Genomic DNA, 27,517 nt, shown 5'->3' with positions numbered 1-27,517 from the left:
TTCTGTCACTTGATCATCCCTAATTTTTTTTTTTTTTTTTTTTTGAGACGAAGTCTCATTCTTGTCCCCCAGGCTGGAATGCAGTGGCACGATCTTGGCTCACTGCAACCTCCGCCTCCTGGGTTCAAGTGATTCTCCTGCCTCACCCTCCTCAGTAGCTGGGATTACAGGCACCTGCCACCATGCCCGGCTAATTTTTGTATTTTTTAGTACAGACAGGGTTTCACCATGTTGGCCAGGCTGGTCTTGAACTCCTGACCTCAGGTGATCTGCCCGCCTCCGCCTCCCAAAGTTCTGGGATTACAGGTGTGAGCCACAGCGCCTGGCCTCTATTTTTTTTTTTTTTTTTTTTTTTAATGTTCTTGGAGTCTGAGTCTCACTCTGTCACCCAGGCTGGAACACAGTGGCCTGATCACAGTTCACTGAAGCCCCAAACTCCTTACCTCAAGTGACCCTTCCACCTTGGCCTCTCAAATAGCTGGGACTGCAGACACACACCACACCACCTAGCTAATTTTTCTAGCTTTTTGGTAGAGATGGGGTCTGGCGATGTTGCCCAGGCTGGTCTTGAATCCCTGGCCTCAAGTGATCCTCCCACCTCCGCTTCCCAAAATGTTGGGATTACAGGCATGAGCCACCATGCCCAGCCCATCCTTAATGTTTTAATGGTACAAATGGAGTGGACCCTTGTTGGCGGCCCATCTATTCTGCACTTGGGATGTTACATTCTATTAATCATCTCCATGAGTCTTGTGAGCCGCTCCCACCTTGCCACTCACTAGGATGAGTGCTGCCACCTGATCTCTATCATTCCAGGGTCATTGTCATCTCCATGGCTATCAGGGAGCCATGTGGGTGTACAAGTCCCCCTTCATCCATGGTTTCACTTTACAAGGTTCCAGTTACCTGCAGTCAACCACCATCCAACTATCAGTGAGTATAGAACATTAAGATGTTGAGAGAGAGAGAGAGCACATTCATGTAACTTTTATTACAGTACAGGTATATTGTTATAATTGTTGACATTATTGTTATTAATCTCTTACTGTGCCTAATTTATAAATTAAACTTTATCATAGGCATGTATATAAAGGATAAAACATAGTTTATAGGGCGGTTCAGTATTATCCACAGTTTCAGACATCCACTGGGGGGCTTGGAAAGTATTCCCCTCATTTAAGGGGGAGCTACTCTGTGTGTGTGTGCGTGTGTGTGTGTGTGTGTGTGTGTAAGAGAGACAGAGACAGAGACAGGCATAGACAGAGAGAGACAGAAGCTGTCCTGTGTGCCCATGGTTAGGATATGACTGTACAGTGAGCATGGAAGCTTGTGAATACATGTGCATGGATGTGCATGGATGTGTCTGTTGATAAACTGGAGAACAGGCCTATGTGTGCTTGTGTGTACAACAATCATGAAAATCCATCTATGTGACCACTACAGGGGCCTTACTTGTGTGCCACCAGCCCTACTTGTGTGCCACCAGCCCTGTAGCAATGAAGAGAAACTGTCTCTGTGTCTCTTGAGGCTGGTGCACAGTAAATGCTTCGTCATGTTCATGGAATGAATAACCAATTGCATGCAAACTGGACTAGAGCGAGTGTCTGAAGACCTAGTCCTACATCGTGCTTTCCCTAGATGTCTGTCTATCTGTCTATCCTCCAGCAGTCTCTAGTCTCCTGGTTCATTCCTGGCATTGAGTAGGTGCTCGTGGAATCTCTGGTGAACAAAGTAATGAGTGAACAATGGACTGCAGCCGGGAGTGTGGAAGTGGAAGAGACGCAGAGGAAGCCCCGCTGAAGCCCACTCTCTGCCCTAAGCAGGAGGTAGGATGTCTGCACAGAGCTCTGGATATGGGCTAAAGGGTGTGGGCTTTGGAGCCGGTCCCCATCCCAGCCATCACCATGTGACTTGGGAAAGTGGCTTCACCTCCCTGGGCCTCAGGTTCCCCTCTGTAAAATGGGATTCGTATCCTTCTGACTGTTTCCAGTCCACATGGCCCGTAGTACATGCCCACTGGATGTTTGTTGAATGACTGAATGACTGCATTTAGGTCTGTAAAAGGCTTTTCCACCACTGGTGCTGTCTGCAGGGGAGAGTCACCACTAAACTTCTCAGCAATGCGGGTGCCCTCTCTCTTGGTGGCCTTCATGTGTCCTGGGCCCCTAGTGTGGCCTTATTTATTATGTCCCCTCAAGTGTGCTGACGTCTCTGAGCTCTTTGTTCTCTTCCTTCACCGTCTACTGCAGGAATCCTGCATCTGAACCTCTGTTAGCACGGGCTGAAGTGAATGGGAAACTCACAGGCATGGCGTTTCATGTCTCTGACCCAACTGTGTCCTGTGGATCTGCTGCTCTGCTGTCTAGAAAACTATGTCAGATACATGGACATCAAGAAAGTGGTGATGCAGGCCAGGCCCAGTGGCTCACACCTGTAATCCCAGCACTTTGGGAGGCCACGGCAGGCAGATCACGACGTCAGGAGATTGAGACCATCCTGGCTAACATGGTGAAACCCCGTCTCTACTAAAAATACAAAAATTTAGCCGCATGTGGTGGCGGGTGCCTGTAGTCCCAGCTACTTGGGAGGCTGAGGCAGGAGAATGGTGTGAACCCGGGAGGTGGAGCTTGCAGTGAGCAGAGATTGGGCCACTGCACTCCAGCCTGGGAGACAGAGCGAGACTCCGCCTCAAAACAATAAACAAACAAATAAATAAATAATAATAAAGAAAAAAAGTGAAAAAGAAAGTGGTGACGCAGGTGTCAGAAGAAGCAACAGGGAGGACCAAGTCCCCTCCTGCAATTTTAACTGTAACACCCACTCCTTCGCTTTTGATGCTGGGGCTGGCATGACCTCAACAGTCAATGTGGTAAGCTCATTTCCTGGCATGGCAATGAATTTGGGCACAGCAACTACAGGGTAGATTCATGGTTTACGTGCTCTCTGAGGAGTTAGAGCCCTGGTCCCTACACCTGGCATCAGCCTTCAACCTCAATCTTATCTGCAACACACCGAGAATCTCCTACAATCTAAACCAGCGGTTCTCAAATGGGGCAGTGCGGCGGTTGGCGGGGAGGGGTGGGGGGAGTAATTTTTGCCCTGAAGGTACTTTTCTTTTTTTTTTTTTTTTTTTTTTTTTTTGAGACAGAGTCTTGCTCTGCCGCCCAGGCTGGAGTGCAGTGGCCGGCTCTCAGCTCACTGCAAGCTCCGCCTCCCGGGTTGACGCCATTCTCCTGTCTCAGCCTCCCCAGTAGCTGGGACTACAGGCGCCCGCCTCGTTGCCCGGCTGGTTTTTTGTATTTTTTAGTAGAGACGGGGTTTCACCGTATTAGCCAGGATGGTCTCGATCTCCTGACCTCGTGATCCGCCCGTCTCGGCCTCCCAAAGTGCTGGGATTACAGGCTTGAGCCACCGCGCCCGGCCGAAGGTACTTTTCTTTGGCAATGTCTGAAGACATTTGGGGTTGTCAAGATTTGGGGTGGGGAATGCTACTGGCATCTAGCAGATAGAGGCTGGGGTGCTGCTACTTATCCCGTGATGCAAAGGAAAACCACCTTCTCTCCAACAAAGAACCTCGCCTCAAATGTCAGCAGTGTTATGGTCAAGAAACCCCTCTTGACACAATTATAACCTCAGGCCCCTGAGGAGGGAGAGGGCATCTTGTCATAGCCCACCAGGACTATCAAAAAGTCTATACCATACACACTGAGGGCAGGATGTGGGAGGAAGTATTTGTGTATGCATCTGGAAGTCACAGCAGAAAAGCCATCCTCAAATTGGTTAATCTGAGCAGAGTTTAATAAAGACACTATTTGCGTGCGGGCGCAGTGGCTCACGCCTGTAGTCCCAGCACTTTGGGAGGCTGAAGCGGGCAGATCATGAGGTCAGGAGATCGAGACCATCCTGGCTACCACAGTGAAACCCTGTCTCTACTAAAAATATAAAAAATTAGCCGGGCGTGGTGGCGGGCGCCTATAGTCCCAGCTACTCGGGGAGGCTGAAGCAGGAGAATGGTGTGAACCCGGGAGGCGGAGCTTGCAGTGAGCCAAGATCACGCCACTGGACTCCAGCCTGGGCGACAGAGCAAGACTCCATCTCAAAAAACAAACAAACAAACAAACAAACAAAAAAAAAAACACTATTTGCAATCATGGAGCAGGTTTTCCTAAATAGGAAAACCAACAAGGAGTGTAGAGGCCTCAGGGGCTAGCACTGGCAGAAAGTCTTTTCCACTTCTTGGCCTGAAGGAAGAAGGAGTATGTGGCCAGGAGAGCTGCAGTAAGGGGCTGCCTGATGAGCTGTGGCTGACAGCTGCAGGAACAGCTGGCTCAAGGTTACTTGGAGGGAGGAGCCTGGGGAATGTGACTGCAATTTCCTTCACCTCTTGCCCTCTGTTTTCCTGAGAGGCCTCCTCTTTCTGAACCCCAGCAAAAGTCAGACACTAAGGGAGCCTGCTGATCCAGTCCACATGGGCAAGACTCCTGGGGCAAAACATTTAAGCATATTACATGGGTACCACAAAGTCCATTGTGGACAAGCTAAAAGCAAATAAATCCCTTGGCCAGGTTCGGTGGCTCATGCCTATAATCCCCGCACTTTGGGAGGCCAAGGTGGGAGGATCACCTGAGGTCGGGAGTTCGAGACCAGCCTGACCAACATGGAGAAACCCCCGTCTCTACTAAAAATACATAATTAGCCGGGCATGGTGGCGCATGCCTGTAATCCCACCTACTCAGGAGGCTGAGGCAGGAGAATCACTTGAACCTGGGAGGTGGAGGTTGCAGTGGGCCGAGATCATGCCATTGCACTCCAGCCTGGGCAACAAAATCAAAACTCCGTCTCAAAAAAAAAAAAAAGAAAGAAAAAAAAGAGAAGAACATTTTCTGACTTTAATTTTAAACTCTTGTCTTTCTGAAGTGGAAATTAGTAATCTGCAATTAGTTCCCTGGTTACTGATAACATCATGCCTCTCTTTGGGGTTTTGGACCGCTTTTGGATTCCTTTCTATGAACTGTCACTTTGTGTCTTTGGCCCATTTTCCGCCGGATAAACTGATTTCTTATTGATTGATGGGAGTTATTTATATGTTATACCTACTAGTCCTTGGGTCATACATATCCCAAATATCTTTGCTCAGTTATATGGCTTGTCTTTTATTCTGTGTGTGTTTCAGTGAAGAGAAATTAAATACTTATCCTTCCTTGCATTTTTGGGGGACGAAGAGTTTTCCTTTCTAATTTTCCATTTTTCTGTTTTCTTTGTTTAAGACAAGGTGTCACTCTGTCACCCAGGCTGGAGTGCAGTAGTGCAATCATAGCTCACTGCAGCCCTGAACTCCTGGGCTCTTGTGATCCTCCCACCTTAGCCGCCAGATTTTAAAAACTTTTTGGATAGCTAATTTTAAAAACTTTTTGAAGAGATGAGGCCTCGCGATGTTGCACAGGCTGGTCTAGAACTCCTGGCCTCAAGTGATCCTCCCACCTCAGTCCCCTAAAGCAGTGAGATTGATTATGGGTGTGAGCGGCTGTATCCAGCCTTAATTTTCAATTTTTCTTGATACTAGTTTGGTAGTTATTCACTATTTCTATTTTTTCAGTGGTTGCCATAGAATTTTTAATATGCATTTTGAACTTCAAGTCCAAAATTATCCATATTTTACCCAGTTGACATTTTTTAAAGAGTTAGGCAGCTTGAAACAAAATGAGTAAGAAAACACTTCCTCCTTTTTGCAGTTACCTTACTACGACTCATGTCCATTACTGGTTCCCTCTGCCATGTTGATCTTCGGTGAGGAGGCTAAGAGCTTAAACCTCCAATTCTGAAACATGATGATGAACCTTGGAACTGCCTCCAAGTGCAACGTTCAGAGCACTCTAAAAGGCAGTAGGGATCAAATACTGGTACTTGCATCTGTGACTTCATCTTCCGTGTCTGGCCAAGAATGAGCTCAAGACAATAGGAATATGAAAGGTGGAACCCCTAGAAACATTAAAGGAAATGTTAAGAGTTAGACCGGCTGACAAAGAGGTAACACTAACGGCACCTCTACCAGGTGGAAACAACACCTTTTTTTTTTTTGAGATGGAGTCTCATTGTGTCCCCAGGCTGGAGTGCAGTGGCGCCATCTCGGCTCACTGTAAGCTCCGCCTCTCGGGTTCACACCATCCTCCTGCCTCAGCCTCCCGAGTAGCTGGGACTACAGGCACCCACCACCACACCCGGCTAATTTTTTGTATTTTTAATAGAGACGGAGTTTCACTGTGTTAGCCAGTATGGTCCCGATCTCCTGATCTCAAGATCCGCCCATCTTGGCCTCCCAAAGTGCTGGGATTACAGGCTTGAGCCACCGCGCCCAGCCAGAAAGGGCACCTTGAATCTGCTTCTCCCTGAAGCAGACAGACTATCCAAAAGCAGCAGCATCAAAAATCCCAAGCATTGGCCGGGCGCGGTGGCTCACGCCTGTAATCCCAGCACTTTGGGAGTCTGACGCAGGTGGATCACAAGGTCAGGAGATCGAGACCATCCTGGCTAACATGGTGAAACCCCGTCTCTGCTAAAAATACAAAAATTTAGCTGGGCATGGTGGCGGGCACCTGTAGTCCCAGATACTCGAGAGGCTGAGGCAGGACAATGGCATGAACTCAGGAGGCAGAGCTTGCAGTGAGCCGAGATTGCACCACTGCACTCCAGCCTGGGCGACAGAGCAAGACTCCGTCTCAAAAAAAAAAAAAAAAAAATCCCAAGCCTGGCTGGGCACAGTGGCTCATGCCTGTAATCCCAGTACTTTGGGAGGCCGAGGTGGGTGAATCACTTGAGGTCAGGCATTCGAGACCAGCCTGGCCAACATGGTGAAAACCTTCTCTACTCAAAATACTTAAAAAAAAATTTAGCCAGGCATTGGTGGCACACGCCTGTAGTCCCAGCTACTTGGGAGGCTGAGACAGGAGAATCGCTTGAACCTGGGAGATGGAGGTTGCAGTGGGCCAACATCACACGACTGCACTCCAGCCTGGGTGACAGAGTGAGACTCCATCTCAAAAACCAAAACCAACCAAACAAAAACCCCAAGTGCAAAGCTAAGTGTGAACCACTGGCACACCCACACCACATGTGGTTTGAGTTATGATTGGTGTAAATCTATACATTTAAACACATTTCAGTCACATAGATCTTAAGCAGCATTTTCCTTACCTAGTAGCTTCCTTACCTAGTACCTTGACTGACCCACTGGGTAGGTTTTGAGGGCATGAGGATGGGCAGCACTCCCATTCCCTCCTGCCTTCTGCAGGAAGCACCAGCTTTGCCTATCACTTCTGAAAATGAGGAACAAGAGGTCCCAGTCAATGCCAGGGCTGCAGACTTCATGGCATTCCCCAACCTGGTACAGTGAGCTGTAGTTTAAAATATGCTGTGGTGGATCTACAAACAGTAAAATATTCATAGAAATAAAGTCAATCTGCATTGTGAGAATACTGTATGTTGCACACCCTTCTTGGTGTATGTTGTGTATGAGCGCTTGGTATGTTTCTACTTATTACATCCTCAGAAAACCTGTAATGGATATGGGGTGTGTCTTATCATCATCCCCATTGTAGAGATGAAATGGTGCAGGTCCCTGGGGGTTACTGGGAGCTACTTTCAGGACACCTTGGGAGCAAATTGACGAGCTTGGTATAGCTCCTAGACAAACTGACTCCACTTCCTTCTGCCATATATTACCTCCAGGCAGAGATTGGGTTTGCATGCTATCAAATTGGGGCTGTGTTTACCCCTAGAAGGGTAAATGATAAACTGGGCATTTTCCCCTGATACTATGGTTAAAATATAAAAATGTATTGGCCCGGCATGGTGGCTCATGCCTGTAATCCCAGCACTTTGGGAAGCCGAGGCAGGTGGATCACTTGAGGCCAGGAGTTGGAGACCAGCCTGGCCAACATGGTGAAACCCTGTCTCTACAAAAATTACAAAGATTAGCAGGGCTTGGTGGCACCCAACTGTAATTCCAGCTACTAGGGAGGCTGAGGCACGAGAATTGCTTGAACGTGGGAGGTGGAGGTTGCAGTGAGTCAAGGTCATGCCACTACACTCCAGCCTGAGCGTCACAGCAAGACTCTGTCTCAAAAGATAAAATAAGAAATAAAATAAAATTCCTTTTATTGAAAAGACAGACCATAATGAATGCTAGTGAGGATGAAGAGAAAAGGAAATCTTCATACACTGTTGGTGGGAATGTAAATTAGTATAACCAGTATGGAGAACAGTTTGGAGAACAACATAGAAGTTCCTCAAAAACCTAAAAATAGAACTGCCATATGATCCAGCAATCCTGCTGTTAGGTATATACCCCAAAGAAAGGAAATCAGTATACTGAAGACATTCCATGTTTATTGCAGCACTATTCACAATAGCCAAGGTTTGGAATCAATCTAAGTGTCCACCAACAGATGAATGGATTAAAAAAATGTGGGCCAGGCGTGGTAGCTCATGCCTGTAATCCCAGCACTTTGGGAGGCCAAGACGGGCGGATCACGAGGTCAGGAGATCGAGACCATCCTGGCTAACAGGGTGAAACCCCATCTGTACTAAAAATACAAAAAACTAGCCGGGCATGGTGGCATGCGCCTGTAGTCCCAGCTACTGGGGAGGCTGAGGCAAGAGAATGGCGTGAACCCGGTAGGTGGAGCTTGCAGTGAGCCGAGATCACGCCACTGCACTCCAGCCTGGGCGGCAGAGCGAGAGTCCGTCTCAAAAACAAAAAAAGAAAGAAAGAAAAACTTGGTACATACACACAGTGGAGTACTATTCAGCTATAAAAAAAGAATGAGACCCTGTCATTGGCAACAACATGGAAGGAAATGTAAGACACATTATGTTAAGTGAAAGAAGCCAGGCACAGACAGAAAAGTTTTGCTTGTTCCCACTCATTTGTAGGAGCTAAAAATTAAAACAATGGATGCCATGAAGATAGAGTTGAATGATGGTTACCAGAGGCTAGGAAGGGTAGATTGGGGATGCAGGGCAGGAAGTGAGGATGGTTAATGGGTGAGAAAACATGGTTAGATAAATAAGATCCAGTATTTGATAGCACAACAAAGTGATTATAGACAACAATAATTTATCATACATGTTAAAATAACTAAAACAGTATAATGGGAATGTTTGTAACACAAAGAAAGGATAAACATTGAGGTGATGGATACCCTATTTTCCCTGATGGGATATTACATGCTGCATGCCTGTATCAAACTGTCTCGTGTACCCCTGAATATATACACCTACGTCCCCGCAGAAATTAAACATTAAAAACAACAACAACAAAATGAGCCAATAAATTTCTCCTCATGGATTTCATTAATTATGTGCACTTCCAAAACTGTATGTGAGCACAAAGTAAAAGTTGAAGGTTTTATTGGGTGAATCTGATCTCTGGAAATAGCCTGAATAATTTGGGCTGAGAAACTTTTTTTTTTTTTTTTTTTTTTTTAAGACAGGGTCTCACTCGGCTGCCCAGGCTGAAGTGTAGTGATGCAATCACAGCTCACTGCAGCCTCCACCTCCAGGGCTCAAGCAATCCTCTCGCTTCAGCCTCCCGAGTAGCTGGGACCATAGGCATGGGCCACCATGCTTGGCTAGTTTTTTATATTTTTGTAGAGATAGGGTCTCGCTATGTTGCTCAAGCCGGTCTCAAACTCCTGGGCTCAAGTGATCCTCCTGCCTCAACCTCCCAAAGCACTGGGATTACAGGCATAAGCCACTGCGCCTGGCCTGAAAAATTCTTTGTTTAGAACACCAATATCCAAACTGGTAAAAGTGCCTAGGGAAAGAAAACCTTGCAGTTGTTAGATGGCTCTCCTCAAATTCAGTACACAGTTGAGGGGCTCCTGTATCCAGGAACTCACAGTTTAAAGTGGGGACATCAACATGATTACTCATAATGCAACGTAGGAGGAACCTAGGGCTTGGAAGGCATTTCCTTTTTGCGTCTCAACACGTCATTTACTTCTAGTCAGAGACGGAGGATGTTTCTGGCTTGGACGACCTTTCAGGATCCTCTAATTCAACTCTCATAACACAGGGGTGAGAAAACTGAGGGCCAAAGAGGTTGTCCAAAGTCATGATGCTGGGAATTGAGATCCTGATGCTATTTCCCCTCCTTCTTGCTCCTGAGGGGGTGACTTGATTTCTGCAGCTGTTGAGAGGGCTTGGAGTGCTTGTCTGAATCCCCATACGCAGCTTCCCTCGGTTATGTAACACATTAGACCAAGGGTTCCATGATGGTTGTCGCCCCCTGCCCATGGATCTGGCTACACACTCCATAGTTGGGTGCCCTGTCAACTATTTTGCAACACGGCTTTCAAATTGGCAAGCACAAATATACTCCAGGGTTACTCAGTGGCTACACGGACCAGTCGTGACTTCCTTCTTTTCTGAACTAGCGAGAGGGTATTCCCCACCCCCACCAGCTTAAAGACAGGAGATACCCAGCCTGCCCTTGACCCGCGGACCTAAAGGAAGACAGTCATGCCCAGGCAGCTGTGGCTTGAGGACTACCACCTTGGATTTCTGGCTTAGCAACGGGCACCATGGGGGGTGGGGGGGAGCATCTCAGCACATTTCCGTGGGAACAGGGATAGGGAGCAAGGGGTCTTGTCTTCTGGGAGGGAATCTAAAGTCCCCCAGTGGTGGGCTGGGGAGCATGGAATAGCTTCTAGATGAGCTAGACCCACTGGATTTCCTCACCGCCTGGGCTCTCCAGGCTCTTCGTTTGCAACGTGTTATTCTGGGGCACAAGCGCTGGTCTCCCAAACCCCGAAACTGTGAAATTGGCTACGCTCCAACAATCCACCAAATCAGCAGAAATGCTTTCGGCGGTCCCCTTCTTCCTCTATATAAAATCAGTCTCTGCGTGAATTTTCCCCAGAGTCGGGATTCTTTCCAATCAGTCACTTTCTGATAGCTTAACAGCTTAGTAAAGAAATGCAGCTTTTAACTGAGGGGAAAAACAGCACACGGAAGTGGATATCTTTGTACAGATTCTTTTTATTAAGATTTATATAGGCAATTTACCAACACAGAAAACCAGTCTAGCAGCTCCAAAGTAACTGTAAAAACGGTGGTGCTAACTGATGGTGGCGTGCCCCACACGGGGCAGGTGGCCTCAGACATGGAGCGGCATCTCCCGTGGGATACTATTTCAGACGTGCACTAGTCAGTGTACACTGAGAAGGGATTATAAACCTTCCCTGGCACAATAGATACAAAAAGAGATAGAACCAATGATTTTTTTTCTAGGTACAATATCTAGATTTACAGTATCTAGTTTACTGGCTTCACTTCGTATAGCAATGCACAATAGAAAACGGATTTCTTTCTTCAAGGGTATTATACTTTGCCAAGAACATAGTAAATATGTTACTATATTGATGGCTATGAAAACAGACAGAGACAAATGAGTGAGGAGGCATGTTCTCTCACAGAGACAGGACTTCATTCTGTTTCACATAAATCCTTAAGGGGCCATTCAAATACAAGACCTCTTACAAAGTTTCAGTCATGCATGAGGGCGCTTACCTTTAAGACCCCATTTTCGAAACCATTTTGAAATAGTGAAGGGGGGAAAAAGTCACACTCAAATGTGCTACTCTTAAAAGCAGTGTTTCTAAACACAGCTTGTCTTTTTCAAAGAGTGAAGGTGGCCTTTCTGTTTAGTGGTTGGGTAATTGGGTGCAATAATCGAATCTTAAGGCAATGGCAAGGCTGATGGTGGGGATTTGGCACAATAAGGGGAAAGAATGATGCTGTCCAGTTGTCCCCTAAATCCTAAAGGATTACTAACGACATGGGAGGGATAGCTACCTGCCCCACGCACAGGGGCTCCTGGACAATACCGTGGCTTTAGAAACAAACCTAGGTTCTGAGGGAGTGACACTGCAGAGTCTTACAGAAATCCTTTTATGAGATAGCCAGTCCAGCATAAAGCCTTTGGGGTACTTGTCAACAAGCAAGAGGCCTTCTGAAGAGGTAGATGAAAGCAGTATTTCACAGCAGGTTTGCTGCCCAATGTGACAAAAGACGTGCATGCGCCTCTCAGCACAGACCAGAAGATCAACTGTTGTTGAAAACAGTCCATGGTAGTGAGAAGAAATGTTGGCCACATTGCTATATGCATTATTTCCATTTTATTGTATTAAGAACAGGAAGGACTGCCATCTTTAAATAACAAACTATACAAATAAAAAGGAGCAGAAATAATATGGAATGTTTTTGACGAAAACAAACTTATGGATTCAATAAATAATATAAAATGCTTTTGTGCTAAAATAGAACTCTTATTTCTTATATATATATAGTTCAGTGATCTTTATGCTATCCAGAAAAAGCCAAATCTATTATAATTAAACATAGAAAAATACCATTTAACAATAAAACTAAAAAAATGGCCAGTGTTGAGCTTATAAACCACATATAATATATACATCATTTAATATAATCAACTAAGAAAGTAAATTTCAAGTTCTTTGTAATACAAATACACAATTGAAAATATTTCTCCATTCCCTACCCTTACATCAAAGACATCTGATATTTAGGACAAAATTAAAAATGGAAGCATAGTTACCAGTTTTCAGAGATGATTTTGAGATTGTTAGATACTGGAGAGCTAACTCTGCTATACAAAGCTGAGTTATTTAACTCTAAAATGAAGGATATTTTTTCTCTATATGTGTTTGATGAAAGGCATATACTCTTAACCCATTTTCTATAGTTTCTTTGTGTTTTTAAGAAAGGTAATTTAAAATTTAGGACCCTGCATTTCTCAATCGATGCTAACACAGCTAGGTCAGAAAGACCCCTTTGGGCCAGCGGTGGGGGCCTGCAGGAGTGGTAATCTCTGTTATTCTGCTAAAATAAAACAACTATCTTAGTCCTTAAGGACAAAGAAAATATAAAGTTCATTATGACTTTAGGAAGCCAAGGAGTACCATTTTAGAGTTCAAATTTCATTTGTTTTATAATAAACTGTTAAAATGTGACCTGGATTTTTAAAAAATCATATTAACATGAATTTAAATAATTAATTCAAGTCTCTCCAGTAAACTTTACATAGGAGGGAAAAATCACGTTAAATCTTTAGGAAAAAATTTAAACTGTTAATTACTTTAAAAAATTTTTTTGTAGAGATGGGGTCTTGCTGTGTTGCCCAGGCTGGTAACTCACCGTAGAAGTGAGCAGGGCAGAAGAGAAGAGGCCTGTTATTCCGACAGTTTTACCAGGACTACAATGGATTTGTAACAGTGTCCCCAACTGACCAATGGGGCAATGAATTCACAGTGATCCAGAAACTGCCTCTCTACCTCGGGGGCTGCAAAGTGCACACACACACTCAGGGTGTTTTGGAGATGGCCCGGTAATGCTTTAGCTCTAGGTCACCTGTGCCTTCATGGGAGGGTGCCAGAGGGTAGGCAGAGGCAAAAGAACTTCTTCAGAAGGTCCTGACAGACAGCAAATAGCTTCTGAATGAGTTCAGCAGCTCCACATTCAAAAACAAAGTGACCAAGTCTTAGAATAATTCTCATAAGGAAAAATCTCCTGTTACAGGGTCGGAGGGGGGGGCGGGAACTTCACCTATCTTAACTCAATTATTTCCTTGGTGCTTTATGGTGTAATGATTTTTACCAGCAACTTCTTTCTTCCTTCGCCCCATATTCTCTTTGTGACACCCAGCCCAGCCCCCACCTGTCACAGATCCCAGTGAAGCCCAAATCATTTCCCAACAAGTCAACCCCTCACTCAGGGTGGGAGGTGTGAATTCATCAAGCATTTCTGAATGACACAGAAACATTTCCCTGAACATAACTGAGACAACACTGCATACGATTAAATCATACAAGATAACTCTTATCTTACCCCAGCACATTTCAAAGCATTTCTATAGGTTTACATCACGCGAAAAAGGCCAGACTTTGAGAGCATTGTTTTCTTCTTGATATGTTAAAATTCTGAAACATTAGAAAAATCAATTCCACTGAAAAGTAAAATGTGTTGAATTGGCCCAGCTACAAATTCCGAGTGAAATTTTAAAAAGCAGAGCAAAACCACACTTTGATCTTTTTAATCTAGTTAAATCCCTGTTAATTGGTAAACATTACTTTGTAGATGGCCAATGTGGCCTTCAAACAGTTGTTTCTAATATCCACAGATGGCATATGTCAGACCAGAAATCAAGCTACATCTTGTTTGCAACAAACAGACCGTTGTTGGTTGCTGCTGCTGTCTTGAGCAAAATGCTTCCTTTCCTCGGTGCATCTCACTGGATATTTAGTCTCTTCTTTTTTTTTTTTTCTTTTTGTTGAGACGGAGTCTCGCTCTGCCGCCCAGGCTGGAGTGCCATGGTGCGATCTCGGCTCACTGCAAACTCCGCCTCCCGGGTTTACACCATTCTCCTGCCTCAGCCTCCCAAATAGCTGGGATTACAGGCGCCCGCCACCATGCCTGGCTAATTTTTTTTGCATTTTCAGTAGAGACGGGGTTTCACCATGTTAGTCAGGATGGTCTCGATCTGATCTCATGAACCGCCCCCCTAGGCCGCCCAAAGTGCTGGGATTCCAGGCGTGAGCCACCGTGGCGCCCGGCTGGCCCCTTCTTTGTGAACATAGGATTTGAAATTGTCACGTCAGTGAATGGACCCGTCAGAGGCATGAGCACTTTGCGTGAACGCTGACATAATAGGCTGACTTCTAGAAGTTTTGTTGAAAAATCACTTAAATATGACAAAGAAGGAAAACCAATGAGCCCCCATGACATGAGGGCATGAATGTACCAAAGAGAGTGTTTTAGGTAAAAAATAATAAACCTGGACTCACAAAAGTTTTTAATTTATTCCATACGTATCTTACATAGCAGCTTAAGGTAATCTATTATTTTTAGGCTTTGTTGATTATTTTGAATCATGAAATCAAGACTTATTACAGCATGATTTTGTAAAAATATCAAACTCAATTATTTTTCTCATCAATGTTAAAATATCCCAACCACAGAAATCTAAAATAATGAAAAAACGTAGGCTGAATTTTGACCTTTTTAATAGTTGGAGTGTAAGAAGGGTGAACATCTAGGACTTACGTAACACTTGGAAAACCTTCTAAAACATCCAAGTACTACGGCTGGGCATGGTGGCTCACATCTCTAACTCCAGCATTTTGGGAGGCCAAGGAAGGAGGATCACTTGAGCCTAAGAGTTCAAGACCCCTGTCTCTACCCAAAAAATGAATTAGCCAGGAAAGGTGTCATGCACCTGTAGTCCTAGCTACTCAGGAGGCTGAGGTGGGAGGATTGCTTGAACCGAGGAATTCAAGGCTGCAGTGAGCCATGATCATCCCACTGTTCTCCAGCCTGGGTGACAGAGCAAGGCCCTATCCCCCAAAATTAAAAAATTTAACAAAATATCAGCCAAGTATACCAAGATGTTTAATCCAACTGACTTTTCCTCTGGCCACGCAGGCAACCCAGTGCAGGCACAGCGGTATCCTGTGTCTGGTGGCAGAAACACCTCCATCACAACATTCTGGCAGAAGACATTCAAAGCAGACCCCAACACAACGGGTGGCTGCCCTCAGAAGCAGCTCAACCTAGTCTTACAAAGGACTTTAAATAAAATGACATCTAGATGTACTTCTCAACCATATCATTGCAAATCAAATGTGAGTTGGGGAAGTGTAAAAGTTTACACTTTTGTTTGAAGCAAAAGGACTTTCAGGGTATTTTCCAATTCATATATCTTTTCTAAAAGGGAGAGGAGCCTTATGTTCTATTCTTAGAGCAGAAATTCTAGTTTTTGAAAGAGATGCGGATCAGCTCAATTTTAGAACAAGTGTGGGAAAGTTGAATAATCTTTCTGAACACATTTGTGTAGCTCATGCCCTAGGTACGAGACATTAGAAGCTAAGCCCAGGCCCTGGTGGAGTCAACAGCAGGCCCTTTATCCTGGAGAACAGGCATGAGGCCCAGCGCATCCTCAACTGCACATGCTGAGAACCTATGAGCTTGGGATACAGACAGGAACGGCATCAGTCACAGCTATACTTAGCCAGGGCTGGGAAGGCATTCACTCTTTAAGAACAAAGGCTTTTCTGCTTCTAGGGTGTGTGTGTGTGTGTGTGTGTGTGTGTGTGTGTGTGTGTGTGTGTGTCTATGTGTGTGTGTTTAAATAGAATTTGAATACTATTCTTCCTTTTTAAATAAGGAGAATGCATATAAGTAGAACGTCCCTCCTCCCACACTGGAAATAACAGATAGTAGAAAATGTACGTTAATTTAAACCCCAACTAGTAGTTAAGATAGACGACAAACCCCCACATTTTTTTTGCAAAGTAACTCTTATGAAATAATGGACTCTTTTGGTAATTTATCTTTCAAACTCTCAAAATAACTGCATTAAAAAGTACTTACTTTGCCCATGAACACAGCACACAAATATAAAAACAAAGATTTGGAACCGTTAAAAATATCAAGGACAGGATGCAGACAATCATGATGTCAAGTGGTTTATACTGTTAGTAAAGACATACACTAAAACTACTCCAAGAATGGGACAAATACGTGGACTTGTAAAATTATTTTTTTGAAGACTGATGACATGGGGGACTTCGCTGGTTCTCATAACCCAGCATCTATTTGGGGGTATCAATGGGGCCTGGAGGCAGTGGGAGAAAACAAACTTCATGGGGCAGATGCTGCAGGGACCAGGAAAAAGGCTTCATGCCCTAAGGTCCTCAAGGTCGTACAGTCCAGTGCAAAGTATCATTCATTCATGACACATGGATGACGACATGAACGTCAATATACACAGTTAACCCATTTTGACACATTCATTCTTCAGCATTTTTTCAATACAATTCATCTTAAATTATACTACAACGTAAAATAGACCTGCTTTTGTACATCCATTTCTGATATGTCTCCCAGGGTCAGGCAGAAGGAACCAGAATGACTGTCACACAACTGCTAATTGTCGAGACCCGAGATGGACTCACCCACGAGTGCTTCTGCACGCCAGGTACTGCTTGTCGACTCGTGCACACTGGACTCAAAGATTTCTGAAAACTGCTCTTGCCCCTGAAACCTAAAACTCCACTGCCTGTCCTTCAGCATCATTGTAAATCTTTCCAGTGATGGACGGATGAATGCCTTCAATGACTAGTTAATCCATACACTTGGAGAGTACGTGTCCATCATTCCCACCTGGCCGAGGGGGCCCTGGAACAGACTGGTGAGAGGCAGGGCAGTCACGTGGGTGCGGCTCCCAGAGGAGGGCCCGAGTGCAGAAATATCTTCAACTTTTAACCCCAGGACAAGAAGTCAGTTGTGAAGTGTGCAAAGGAAACACACTGTGGCTCTCCCATCCCCCAGCAGTATAGAGCAAAGACATAGACAATCAGCAGTGACTAGAGATAAAACGCGGCAATGCTTAGGGCAATCTGCTACCCAACACTGAACATCTTTAAATTCCATCCTGGAAAGTCTACGATGTGTTTGATATCAGACATAAAAATTTACGTGATAAGTGGGAGTCACTTCAAGTTCTAGGTTCATAGGTACCAAAGTGTGTAGCAAAGAAAAAGAACTTTTATTTCTTCAGTAGTTTTGAATGTGGACAAATGTGACAAGGCAGGGAGCTAAGCTGACCCTGAGCCGAAGGGTCCCGACTCCTCTCGGGAGCCTGGAGGAGTCCCGGTAGCGAATAGATCAGATGCCTCATCCTCGTTCACCCTAAAAGGCTGAGACCCTGGTGTGTCCTCTGCAAGGACCCTCCCTGTTCCTGGGTGCTAGAGGCCGTTGCTATTTCTGTGACAGAGGGATGGTTTTGGGAGCTCCACAGTGCCGGACCGAGGTTTATTGAGGAACTTCGGGGCTCGACGTAAGAGACGCTGGGCTTCCTTGAAGGTTTCGTTCAACTCCTTCTTCCACTGCACAAACTCTGGATCACTCTAAGGGGGAACACAAAGGCAGACGTTGTGACGGGCTCACCCACTTTGCCAACAGCGGTGGGTGCCTCTATTGATTACCAGCCTCCCTGGAACCTCTGAAGGAAGCACACCCTAAGTGTCCACCCCCAGTGGCATTACTAGCTGATGGGCCGCGCTGCCACCTTCTCCAGAATCTCTTGAAAAGAGCAGGGAAAGGCCACATTAAAACCCTTCAGATGATTCCAGTACAATCCCACTCTGAGAAGCACTGCCTTTAATTTTTTAGAGATTATCTTTGATTTCTAAAACAACTGAAATCTGTAATAATATAGGGGAAGGAGTTTTGACAAAAAAATTTTAAAATATATATTCATGTATGTAATGATGTTAGTAAAAATGACTTTTTGCATCTAATACGTGTTTATTTCTCTAAATATGCTCTCTTAAAACAGGCACACACTAGTACACCAGTCGCAAAGTGTCCAGGAATGAAATTTGTGTTACAACGTAACTTTGAGGAAAAGATGGCATTTTCCTTTAGAGAAGATGGCATTTCAGCTTGCTGTCTTATATTTATCTAAATATATAAACCTTAACATCGAACATGTTGAAAAATCTTCAAAGCTACAGAACAAATCAAATTCTAGGCCCCATTAAATACTGAGCAGATTTTCCTGACAGGGTAATGACATTATTTTATGTACATCCTCCTTCCATTTTCTAATAATGTTTGCCTTTTTAAAAAATAACGATTAATTTGCTGAAAACCTTGTACCTTGGGGCTTTCTTACTAAGTCTGTAAGTGATCAAACATGGCGTAAGAAAATCTTTTACAGCCAGGCAGCCAACTTTGCTGAACATTTCATTATTCTAACATTCACCTGAGAAAAAATAAATAAAAACTCACCTCACATTGCAAGACAAATTGCTTCCCTCCTTTTATTCTGAACAAAATGCATTTTTTGTCTTTAATTTGAGTTTCTTCCACAGAGAGAATCTGTTCCATTGTCAGTAAATTTTGCTAACCGTAAAAACAGAAATTCAAAATTCAAATTATTTTGTGATTTCTAAAGTAGTAATACCAAAAACTACCAAGTTAGAACAAGTTAAAAAAGAAAATGCATTCAGTTTTCTTTCTTTGATGATATTCTAGAAGTAAAGGGAAAATGGCTGTAAAGGAACACACACCAAAGTTCAAATTATAATGTTTCAAGGAAAACTGCAGAGAAAGCAACGTTTTGCTATGGAAAAATGGCAAAGCTGTTCCCTCAACACAGAATTGATTTTGAATGCTGATGAACTGCAGGCGTACTTGTTGTACGGCACGCTCATATAAATTCTATCAATAACATTGTGAGGAAGCAATAGAGCCACATATGATTTATGTGAGTCAAAGGTGTGTGGTTCAGGTTTAAGGCAGCAACTCAGTAAATGTTTACTGATGTCAGCTTGTAAAGCTAACAATATTTTGATAGTATCCCAATGATGTCATAAATAGAGGTGGTTTCATTAAAAGATTAAAAGGTCTATAGGCCATGCGCGGTGGCTCATGCCCGTAATCCCAGCACTTTGGGAGGCCGAGGTGGGTGGATCACAAGGTCAGGAGTTCAAGACCAGCCTCGCCAAGATGGTGAAACCCCATCTCTACTAAAAATACAAAAATTGGCTGGGCGCGGTGGCTCAAGCCTGTAATCCCAGCACTTTGGGAGGCCGAGACGGGTGGATCACGAGGTCAGGAGATCGAGACCATCCTGGTCTACACGGTGAAACCCCGTCTCTACTAAAAAATACAAAAATCTAGCCGGGCGAGATGGCGGGCGCCTGTAGTCCCAGCTACTCGGGAGGCTGAGGCAGGAGAATGGCGTGAACCTGGGAGGCGGAGCTTGCAGTGAGCTGAGATCGCGCCACTGCACTCCAGCCTGGGCTACAGAGCGAGACTCCGTCTCAAAAAAAAAAAAAAAAAAAAAAAAAAAAATACAAAAATTACCCAGGCGTGTTGGTGAGCACCCGTAATCCCAGCTACTCGGGAGGCTGAGGCAGGAGAATCGCTTGAATCCAGGAGGTGGAGGTTGCAGTGAGCTGAGATCAAGCCACTGCACTCCAGCCTGGGTGACAGAGTGAGACTCCATCTCAAAAAAAAAAAAAAAAAAAAAAAAAAAGTCTATAGCATTATTGCTTAAGGTGAATGCTATAGTGTCATGAGTTCCTTACCATTTTATGGTTTTTTGTTTTTATTTTTAATAAACACTTCAGGAATCCTGAATGAGAAATGACACCGTGATAAACACTCAGGTTTGCTTTTTCCTTACTTAGACTTACAAATCTGCTCATGCATATGATGCAGCTTCTCAAATAGAACACTAAATGTTGAATCTTTTAAAACCAAGCTCATTTAGTGCATCCAATGTTAAACAAGGGTAAGTTTGTTTTTTTTTTTTAATTCTCAAACATCCTGAAAACTGGGGTGATTTCCTTTTAACATGCCAGTGGGTAGATAATAAATGCATAATCTGCCCAGGTCTGCTCATTACCTGGAAATACACTGAGCTTTGGGGAGCTACGTTGATGCTTCCCAGCCCGGAGTTACAATTCAGGGTCCCCAAAAGAATCTTATTAATTGGAACTTAGATCCTAGATTCTAATTTTTCAAAGATCACTTTGATGGCAGGAGTGATGGTGGGAAGACCTTGATTCTTTTCAAAGAAATGGAGTGATATGCAATTGTAATCATGCATAATTGAATGAAAACTTTGCCAACAGTAAACTAAAAATACAGTCCAAAGTCAAATCCATGAGATTTAGGTGCCCTGTTTTCCACACTTCTGATCCCTGCAGAACAGATGGGTGGTATTCCAACACATCCAACACATCAGCAATGTTTTCCGTGTTTGGGACCATTGTCCGGCTTCTGATGACTCACCAGCCCCCTCCCCCTCCAAGAAAAGAAGCCTTCCACCAGGGTTGGCTCCTTCCTTGGTGACAAGCCCTGGGCTCTGCATACAGTAGGCACTTAATAAATGCTGCCTGATTTGCTGAAAGGTACAGTGTGGATCGGAAACTTCTTTTTATCTTGTTCACAAACATTAGCTCTCGAAAGGATCTTAGAGGGCAGCTACATCTTGCTGTCTGTTGTATGATCCATCTACAAATTCTCAACAAGGTGGAGACACATGCGAAGTATCTTTTGGTGACCTCACCTCTGTGTCAACTGTCGTAGCCTGGGACATTATATTTGACCCAACTAGGAGAGGCCATACGATGGAGAGACTGAAGGCACGGGACAACTGGGTCTGAGTCACCCCTCTACCTCCTAACTGTCCAGTTGTGTTTCTGGGTAGCAGACTTTCCCCCTCTAAGCCCGCTTTCCTCTTTATAAAATGAGAGTCGGACCCTCAAATGTTCCTAAACACATAGAGTTGTTGTTGTTCCTGGTTTTTTTTTTTTTTTTTTTTTTTTTAACAGCACTTGACCTCAGATAAACATGCAAAAATTACAGTACAGTCATCCCTTGGTATCCACAGGGGACTGGTTCCAGGAACCCCCGAGAATACCGAAATCCATGGATGCCCAAGGTGCTGATATAAAATGGTATTGTATTTGCATATAACCTTCACACATCCTCCTGTATACTTTAAATCACCTCTAACATAAATGCTATGTAAACAGTTGTTAGACTGTGTTTTTCTTTTCCTGTATTACTTTTTATTGTTGTGTTGTTACTATTTTTTCCCCGAATATTTTCTCTCCTTGGTTGTTTGAATCCCAGGATGGGGATCTGTGGATATGGAGGGCTGACTGCAGTTGTTATGATTTCTATTTCCCTCATGTCACAGATGAGAAAACGGAGGCTGAGAGAGTCAGTGTGATGTGTTCAAAGTCCCAGAGACATTCAGCGGTGGAGCTGAACACCTCTGTCCGCCTTCAAAGTCCGGCTTGTCTTTTCTTTTTAGATCTGCCTAACTGCTCTCCAGCCTTCTTCAAATCCATCTGATGACGAGGTGCTTCTGACCGCACTAAATAGCATGTTCTATTTTCAGGTATTACCAAGTTCTTCCTTGACATGGAAGTTTAAAAACAAGTTAAAGTTTGCACATTCAATCTCGTGGATACCAGTAAAATAGACACACAGAGTTTCAGAGGATATTGTATAAAACATGTCAGCAACATGAAATAACCATATGCCATTGTACGTACTGGGAAATATGCTTGGTGAGACTGCCTTAGACTTACCCGGGACTCTCCCTCTCCTCTCCATTCAAGTCTATTTGGAAAGAGGTAAAAATAGCGACGCTGCCACTGAGTCAGAAATGGGTTTCCCAGTTTCAGCATGTACCCGTGCATAATACAGTCCTTCCCCAGAGCGTAATCTGAGGAATACAAAATCACTAGGAGTTAAATAGGCTCTGAAACAAAATGTCTTAGCAGCATTATTCTCTGAAAAAAGAACAGACATACTTTTTGGAAAAAGCAGGTTTCTATAAACAGAACACATTACAGAAGTCATGATTTTAGTTTTAAATGCATGTGCACTGGGGATCTAAAGATCAGAGGGTTCTGCAGCTCTCTCTGCTCACATAGTAAATGGCTTCTTCTCAATATTCTGATAAACCCATGATGTTCATTTATCGCTCTGGGAGGGCAAAAGTTAAGTTTCCAAACTCTTTTCATTATGTATAAGGAGAACTGGAGAATAGAGAGTATTTAAAGTCAAGTTATCCCCAGAGTACCTTCTCCTTTATGTGGGGTTGGGATTCCCCCTTTAATCTCTCTTTTATCTTAAAAATAATAATAGTGGGAATTTTCTTGTCCAAGTAATTTAAGGTAACATAAGGATCAAAAATGGTTCATTCCTCAGCTTAATGTTAGGTTTATTCCTCAAATATGTGGTTATGTATACAGATAATTCACACACATTGTTGAGTCCTGATTACATCTTTATCGTGAAATACTGTGTCTTTAAAAAAAAAAAAGGTTAATTTTAAAGTCTATATTAAAGGCTTTGGTGATTGTGCTAAAATCATTCACTCACACACTCATTTCTTTGACAAGTATCACATGAATGCCCAGGTGCTGGGCGTGTTCCAGATATTCTGGGTTCAGCAGAGAACAAAAGAGACAAAAACCCCTGCTTCAGAGAGTTTACAATCTAGTGAGAGTTTCAGACCATCAGTAAACAAGTAAAACCCATGTCGTGTCATCTGGAGACAAGCAGGAAAAGAACAAAGGAGAGGGAGGGCCAGGGAGGGTCAGTGGTGATGGGGAAGGATGGAGTTGTCGTTTTCACTGAGAAGTGCTTGCATTTCCAAAATCTATTTAAAATACGAGCACAGTCATCCCTTGGCATCCACAAGGGATAGGTTCCAGGACCCTAGCAGATACCGAAATCAGTAGATGTTCAAGTCATCAATATCAAATGGCATGGTGTTTGTATAGAACCTACATATATCCTCCCACAAACTTTAAATCACCTCTAGTTTACCTATAATACCTAATACAGTGTAAATGCTACATAAATAGTTGTTACACTATGTAGCAGTGGTCCAGAACCTTTTTGGCACCAGGGACCAGTTTCGTGGAAGATAATTTTTCCACAGATGGGGGTGGAGGAATGGTTTTGGGTTGAAACTGTTCTACTTCAGATCAAACATTCGATTCTCATAAGGAGCACATAACCTAGATCCCTCACATGCGCAGTTCACAGTAGGGTTTGCACTCCTCTGAGAATCTCAGGCCACTGCTGATCTGACAGGAGGTGGAGCTCAGGTGGTGCCTCCTGCTGTGTGGCCCAGTTCCTAACGGCCTCCCCCTCCTCGGGGGTTGGGAACCCCTGCTGTATAGCTTTTATTTGTATTCTTTGTTATTGTTGCATTGTTATTCTTGTTGTTTTTCTCCAGATATTTTTGATCATGACTGGTCGAATCCACAGATGCAGAACCTGAGACGTGGAGGACCAACTGTATTATAAGTTTTTTTTTTTTTTCAGGAATCTAAGCCTAGACTATATGTTTGTATAAAGGTGACCTCTGAGATTGTCAGCCGAGACCTACTTATGCACGAATTACTTACTAACATAGGAAGATAAATTCCTCGATTTGCTAAACTTTCTGTCTAATTACAGCTCTAACTAGAATGATACACTTGAACATGCTTATGAAGATATATATATTTCTGGATCCAATTAATCAGGATTCTAGTGACATCATGACACCCCCCCCCCCCCCCCCCCCCGAGCAAGTCCACATTGATTCAATTTCCTGTGTAAAATCTGCTGTGGTAAACACAGCCCAGTGTGATCACAATGGACTTGTTCTCTAAAGAAGAGCTTAAGCCTGGACGTGGTGGCTCACACCTGTAATCCCAGCACTTTGGGAGGCCGAGGCGGGTGGATCACAAGGTCAGGAGTTCAAGACCAGCCTGGCCAACATAGTGAAATCCCATCTCTACTAAAAATACAAAAAATTAGCCAGGCATGGTGGTGGGCACCTGTAATCCCAGTTACTCGGGAGGCTGAGGTAGGAGAATTACTTGAACCTGGGAGACGGAGGTTGCAGTGAGCCAAGATCGTGCCACTGCACTTCAACCTGGGTGACAGTGCAAGACTCTGTCTCAAACAAAAAAAAAAAAAGAAGAGCTTACAAATAAAGGCTGTGTGTCCCTGCAGAATTGAGGTAAGCGCAGTTCAAAGAATGCAGGATTCCCTTGGTGTATTCTGGTAACGTTTATATACAGAGTAAGTCATCCAGAATCGAAGACACTTTAAATGATACAGGGAAATTGTCAGATAAGACCAAGGAATCCTATACTAAGATGCTGCCACCAAAGTAACCTATTAATAGAGTGAAAGAGTTTCTGGTCATTCTTGTTACATAAGGTTAACCTTGCAAGGGTCTTTGCTCAGAGGGAAATGAAATTACATCTTAACATAATCATCAACTACAATAAATTATCCAAAATTCAAGAAATCTTAGAAAAATCAAGAGTAACCATATTCAGTGAATCGAGAATAATTGATTTATTTAAAACTTATGTTTCTTACTTGATGTTATGTTTAGTAGGGCACTGAATTATTTACATAAAAATACAGTTTGGCAATTTTTTTTTTTTTGGAGACAGCTTCTTGCTGTGTCACTCAGGTTAGGGTGCAGTAGCACAATCTCAGCTCACTGCAGACAACCTCCTGGGCTCAAGTGATCCTCCTGTCTCGGCCCCCCAGTCCCTGGGACTACAGGTGCACACCACCACGTCTGGCTAATTCTTGTTTTTTGTAGAGATGGGGTTTCACCATGTTGCCCAGGCTGGTCTTGGATTTCTGGACTCAAGTATCCTCCTGCCTCAGCCTCCTGAAGCGCTGGGATTACAGACGTGAGCCACTGCGCCTGGCCTGATTTGGCAATTTTTAAAATGCTGTTTGTAATATAAATGTCTTCATACATTTAACTCTTGTCTACCGCCATACCACCCTTAACATGCCCGATCTTGTCTGATCTTGGAAGCTAAGCCGGGTTGGGTCTGGTTAGTACCTGAATGGGAGACATTTACCTCTCTCTCTTCTTTTTTTTTTTTTTTTTTTTGAGACGGAGTCTTGCTCTATCGCCCAGGCTGGAGTGCAGTGGCCGGATCTCAGCTCACTGCAAGCTCCGCCTCCCGGGTTTACACCATTCTCCTGCCTCAGCCTCCCAAGTAGCTGGGACAACACGCGCCCGCCACCTCGCCCGGCTAGTTTTTTGTATTTTTTAGTAGAGACGGGGTTTCACTGTGTTAGCCAGGATGGTCTCGATCTCCTGACCTCATGATCCGCCCGTCTCGGCCTCCCAAAGTGCTGGGATTACAGGCTTGAGCCACTGCGCCCAGCCCATTTACCTCTCTTGACAAGTGACGTGTCATGCTAAGTTCCTTGCCAGGACTGGCTACATACTTCTCGGGCCCCAGTGCAAAACGAAAATGCAGGCCTCTTGTTTAAAAATGACTAAGAGTCTCAAGGTGATGACAACAGAGGACTAAACTGAGTCAGGTGCCCAGATGACTGCACAGGCACACACCAATGACACCAGCCCCACTCTTGACACTGTCATACTCAATCTGCAAGGAAAAAACCTCCAAACTAGTCCCCAAGTACTCCAAGATAAAAGGGCATACTAAAGAAACCCGGCCACCTGTCTCCATAGACTTATTTGTGTGCTGACTGAAGACTTTGAAATATTAGACTGAGCTCTTCCAAGCCAGAGCAAACTGAAACGATTTATGGCATTGATTTCTTCTCGACTGGAAAATACCATAAGACCCAAATACTTTTTCAGCTTTACAAGAAATTTTGAAAATTTACTGCATTAGAAATGTATTGAGACACGTGAGCTATTTTACCTTCTTCGTGGCCAAGTTGCTTATTTTTAGCTCTCTTCCTGGCCTCAATTTTATCCGTGTCTGCATTTACTGCTTCATAAACTGTTTCCGTTACTTCTTGCTGCCAGCGTTCAGAGATGACCAAAGGGAAGTTCTTGTAGAGTTCTTGGTCGCAATCAAGCAGCTGATTATTTTAAGAAATCAAGATGTTTATGATTTAACATACTTACAAAGGTAAGAGTCCACGGCGCCACATGCATGGTGACTCGATCATAACTCTATATAGGAAAATAACTAGATGGCAGCAGTAATCATTTCGAGGCAGGTTATTAGTTGTCATAAATCTCTGCTAATGACAACTCAAGTAATCAGCATCCACAAACAGAACTGGGGAGCACTTCACTTTCAGTCCTGGATCAGCTACGTCCAGCCCTATCTTCTATACTATCTTCATGACATGTTTGCCATTGAAAACTCACATATACAGGGTTTTACCCGAAGTACTAGGAGATTCAGACAACAAAGTAAAATTTCAATTATGGTAAGGATATTTCGTTTACATAGGTAGGAAAACTGTTTCTATAGTTTCAAAAACTGTTATAAGAGAGAAGCCAAAAGGGCTTTTGAACCTACCCTCAATTAATCTGAAAAGTTAGAAAAACAAATGGTAAATGAGGCTGAGCTTCCTATTAATTCCATGAACCTTCCAACTATTTACAGTTTGACATCATAATGACATGTGTAAGAACTCTCCAGACACATGGACAGTTTAGGCAATGGAGACTTTAAGAGCTGCTGTAACAAAAATTACACTTAATGGTAGCATTTTTCTTCCAAGCGATTACTCAAAATTCTTCTTTCTCCCCTCTAGGTAAGGCTGCACTTTGAATATGAACAAAGAAAATGGTTTTCTGCATGTGAGCTACATTTTTATGGCAGAAATACTAGCAAGTCTACCGATTAAAAACATGCTTGTCTTAGAAGCACAGACCTCCTTAGAGACTTAATTTGCTTACTCCTTGAAAGATAAGCAGGGGTAGGTATCGTAACAGGCAAAACACTGACAAGGACAAGGAAGACCAAGGAGGCTAAGGCACTTGCACACACTCCCTTAGCAAATCAACAGAGCACCAGAAGCAGCTGCATCCCACACCCCAACATGGGGCCCACTCCATCCAGTCTCATTGATCTGTTATAATAATCTGCTGATT

The 27,517-nt window shown here is 43.8% G+C and overlaps 1 protein-coding gene across 2 annotated transcripts in view; it reads right to left on the bottom strand.

Moving 5' to 3' along the window:
• Positions 1-11,022: 11,022 nt before the first annotated feature.
• GRK3 (G protein-coupled receptor kinase 3) overlaps positions 11,023-27,517 on the bottom strand; it is a 171,847-nt gene continuing 155,352 nt past the window's right edge. Inside the window, exons 18-21 of one of the 2 annotated variants that reach the window (XM_010375592.2) lie at positions 26,328-26,490; positions 22,197-22,333; positions 18,874-18,987; positions 11,023-17,987 (exon numbers count right to left, since the gene is read on the bottom strand). In XM_010375592.2, coding sequence (XP_010373894.1) covers positions 17,826-17,987; positions 18,874-18,987; positions 22,197-22,333; positions 26,328-26,490 — 576 coding nt within the window. In that variant the 3' untranslated portion in view covers positions 11,023-17,825. The remainder of the gene's footprint in view (positions 17,988-18,873; positions 18,988-22,196; positions 22,334-26,327; positions 26,491-27,517) is intronic. The other variant, XM_010375593.2, reaches the window with a different exon arrangement.

Source organism: Rhinopithecus roxellana, chromosome 13 (assembly GCF_007565055.1).
Source record: "Rhinopithecus roxellana isolate Shanxi Qingling chromosome 13, ASM756505v1, whole genome shotgun sequence".
Taxonomy (NCBI): Eukaryota; Metazoa; Chordata; class Mammalia; order Primates; family Cercopithecidae; genus Rhinopithecus; species Rhinopithecus roxellana.
The sequence above is the reverse complement of the archived record's forward strand: the minus strand, read 5'-3'. Positions and strand labels throughout refer to the sequence as shown.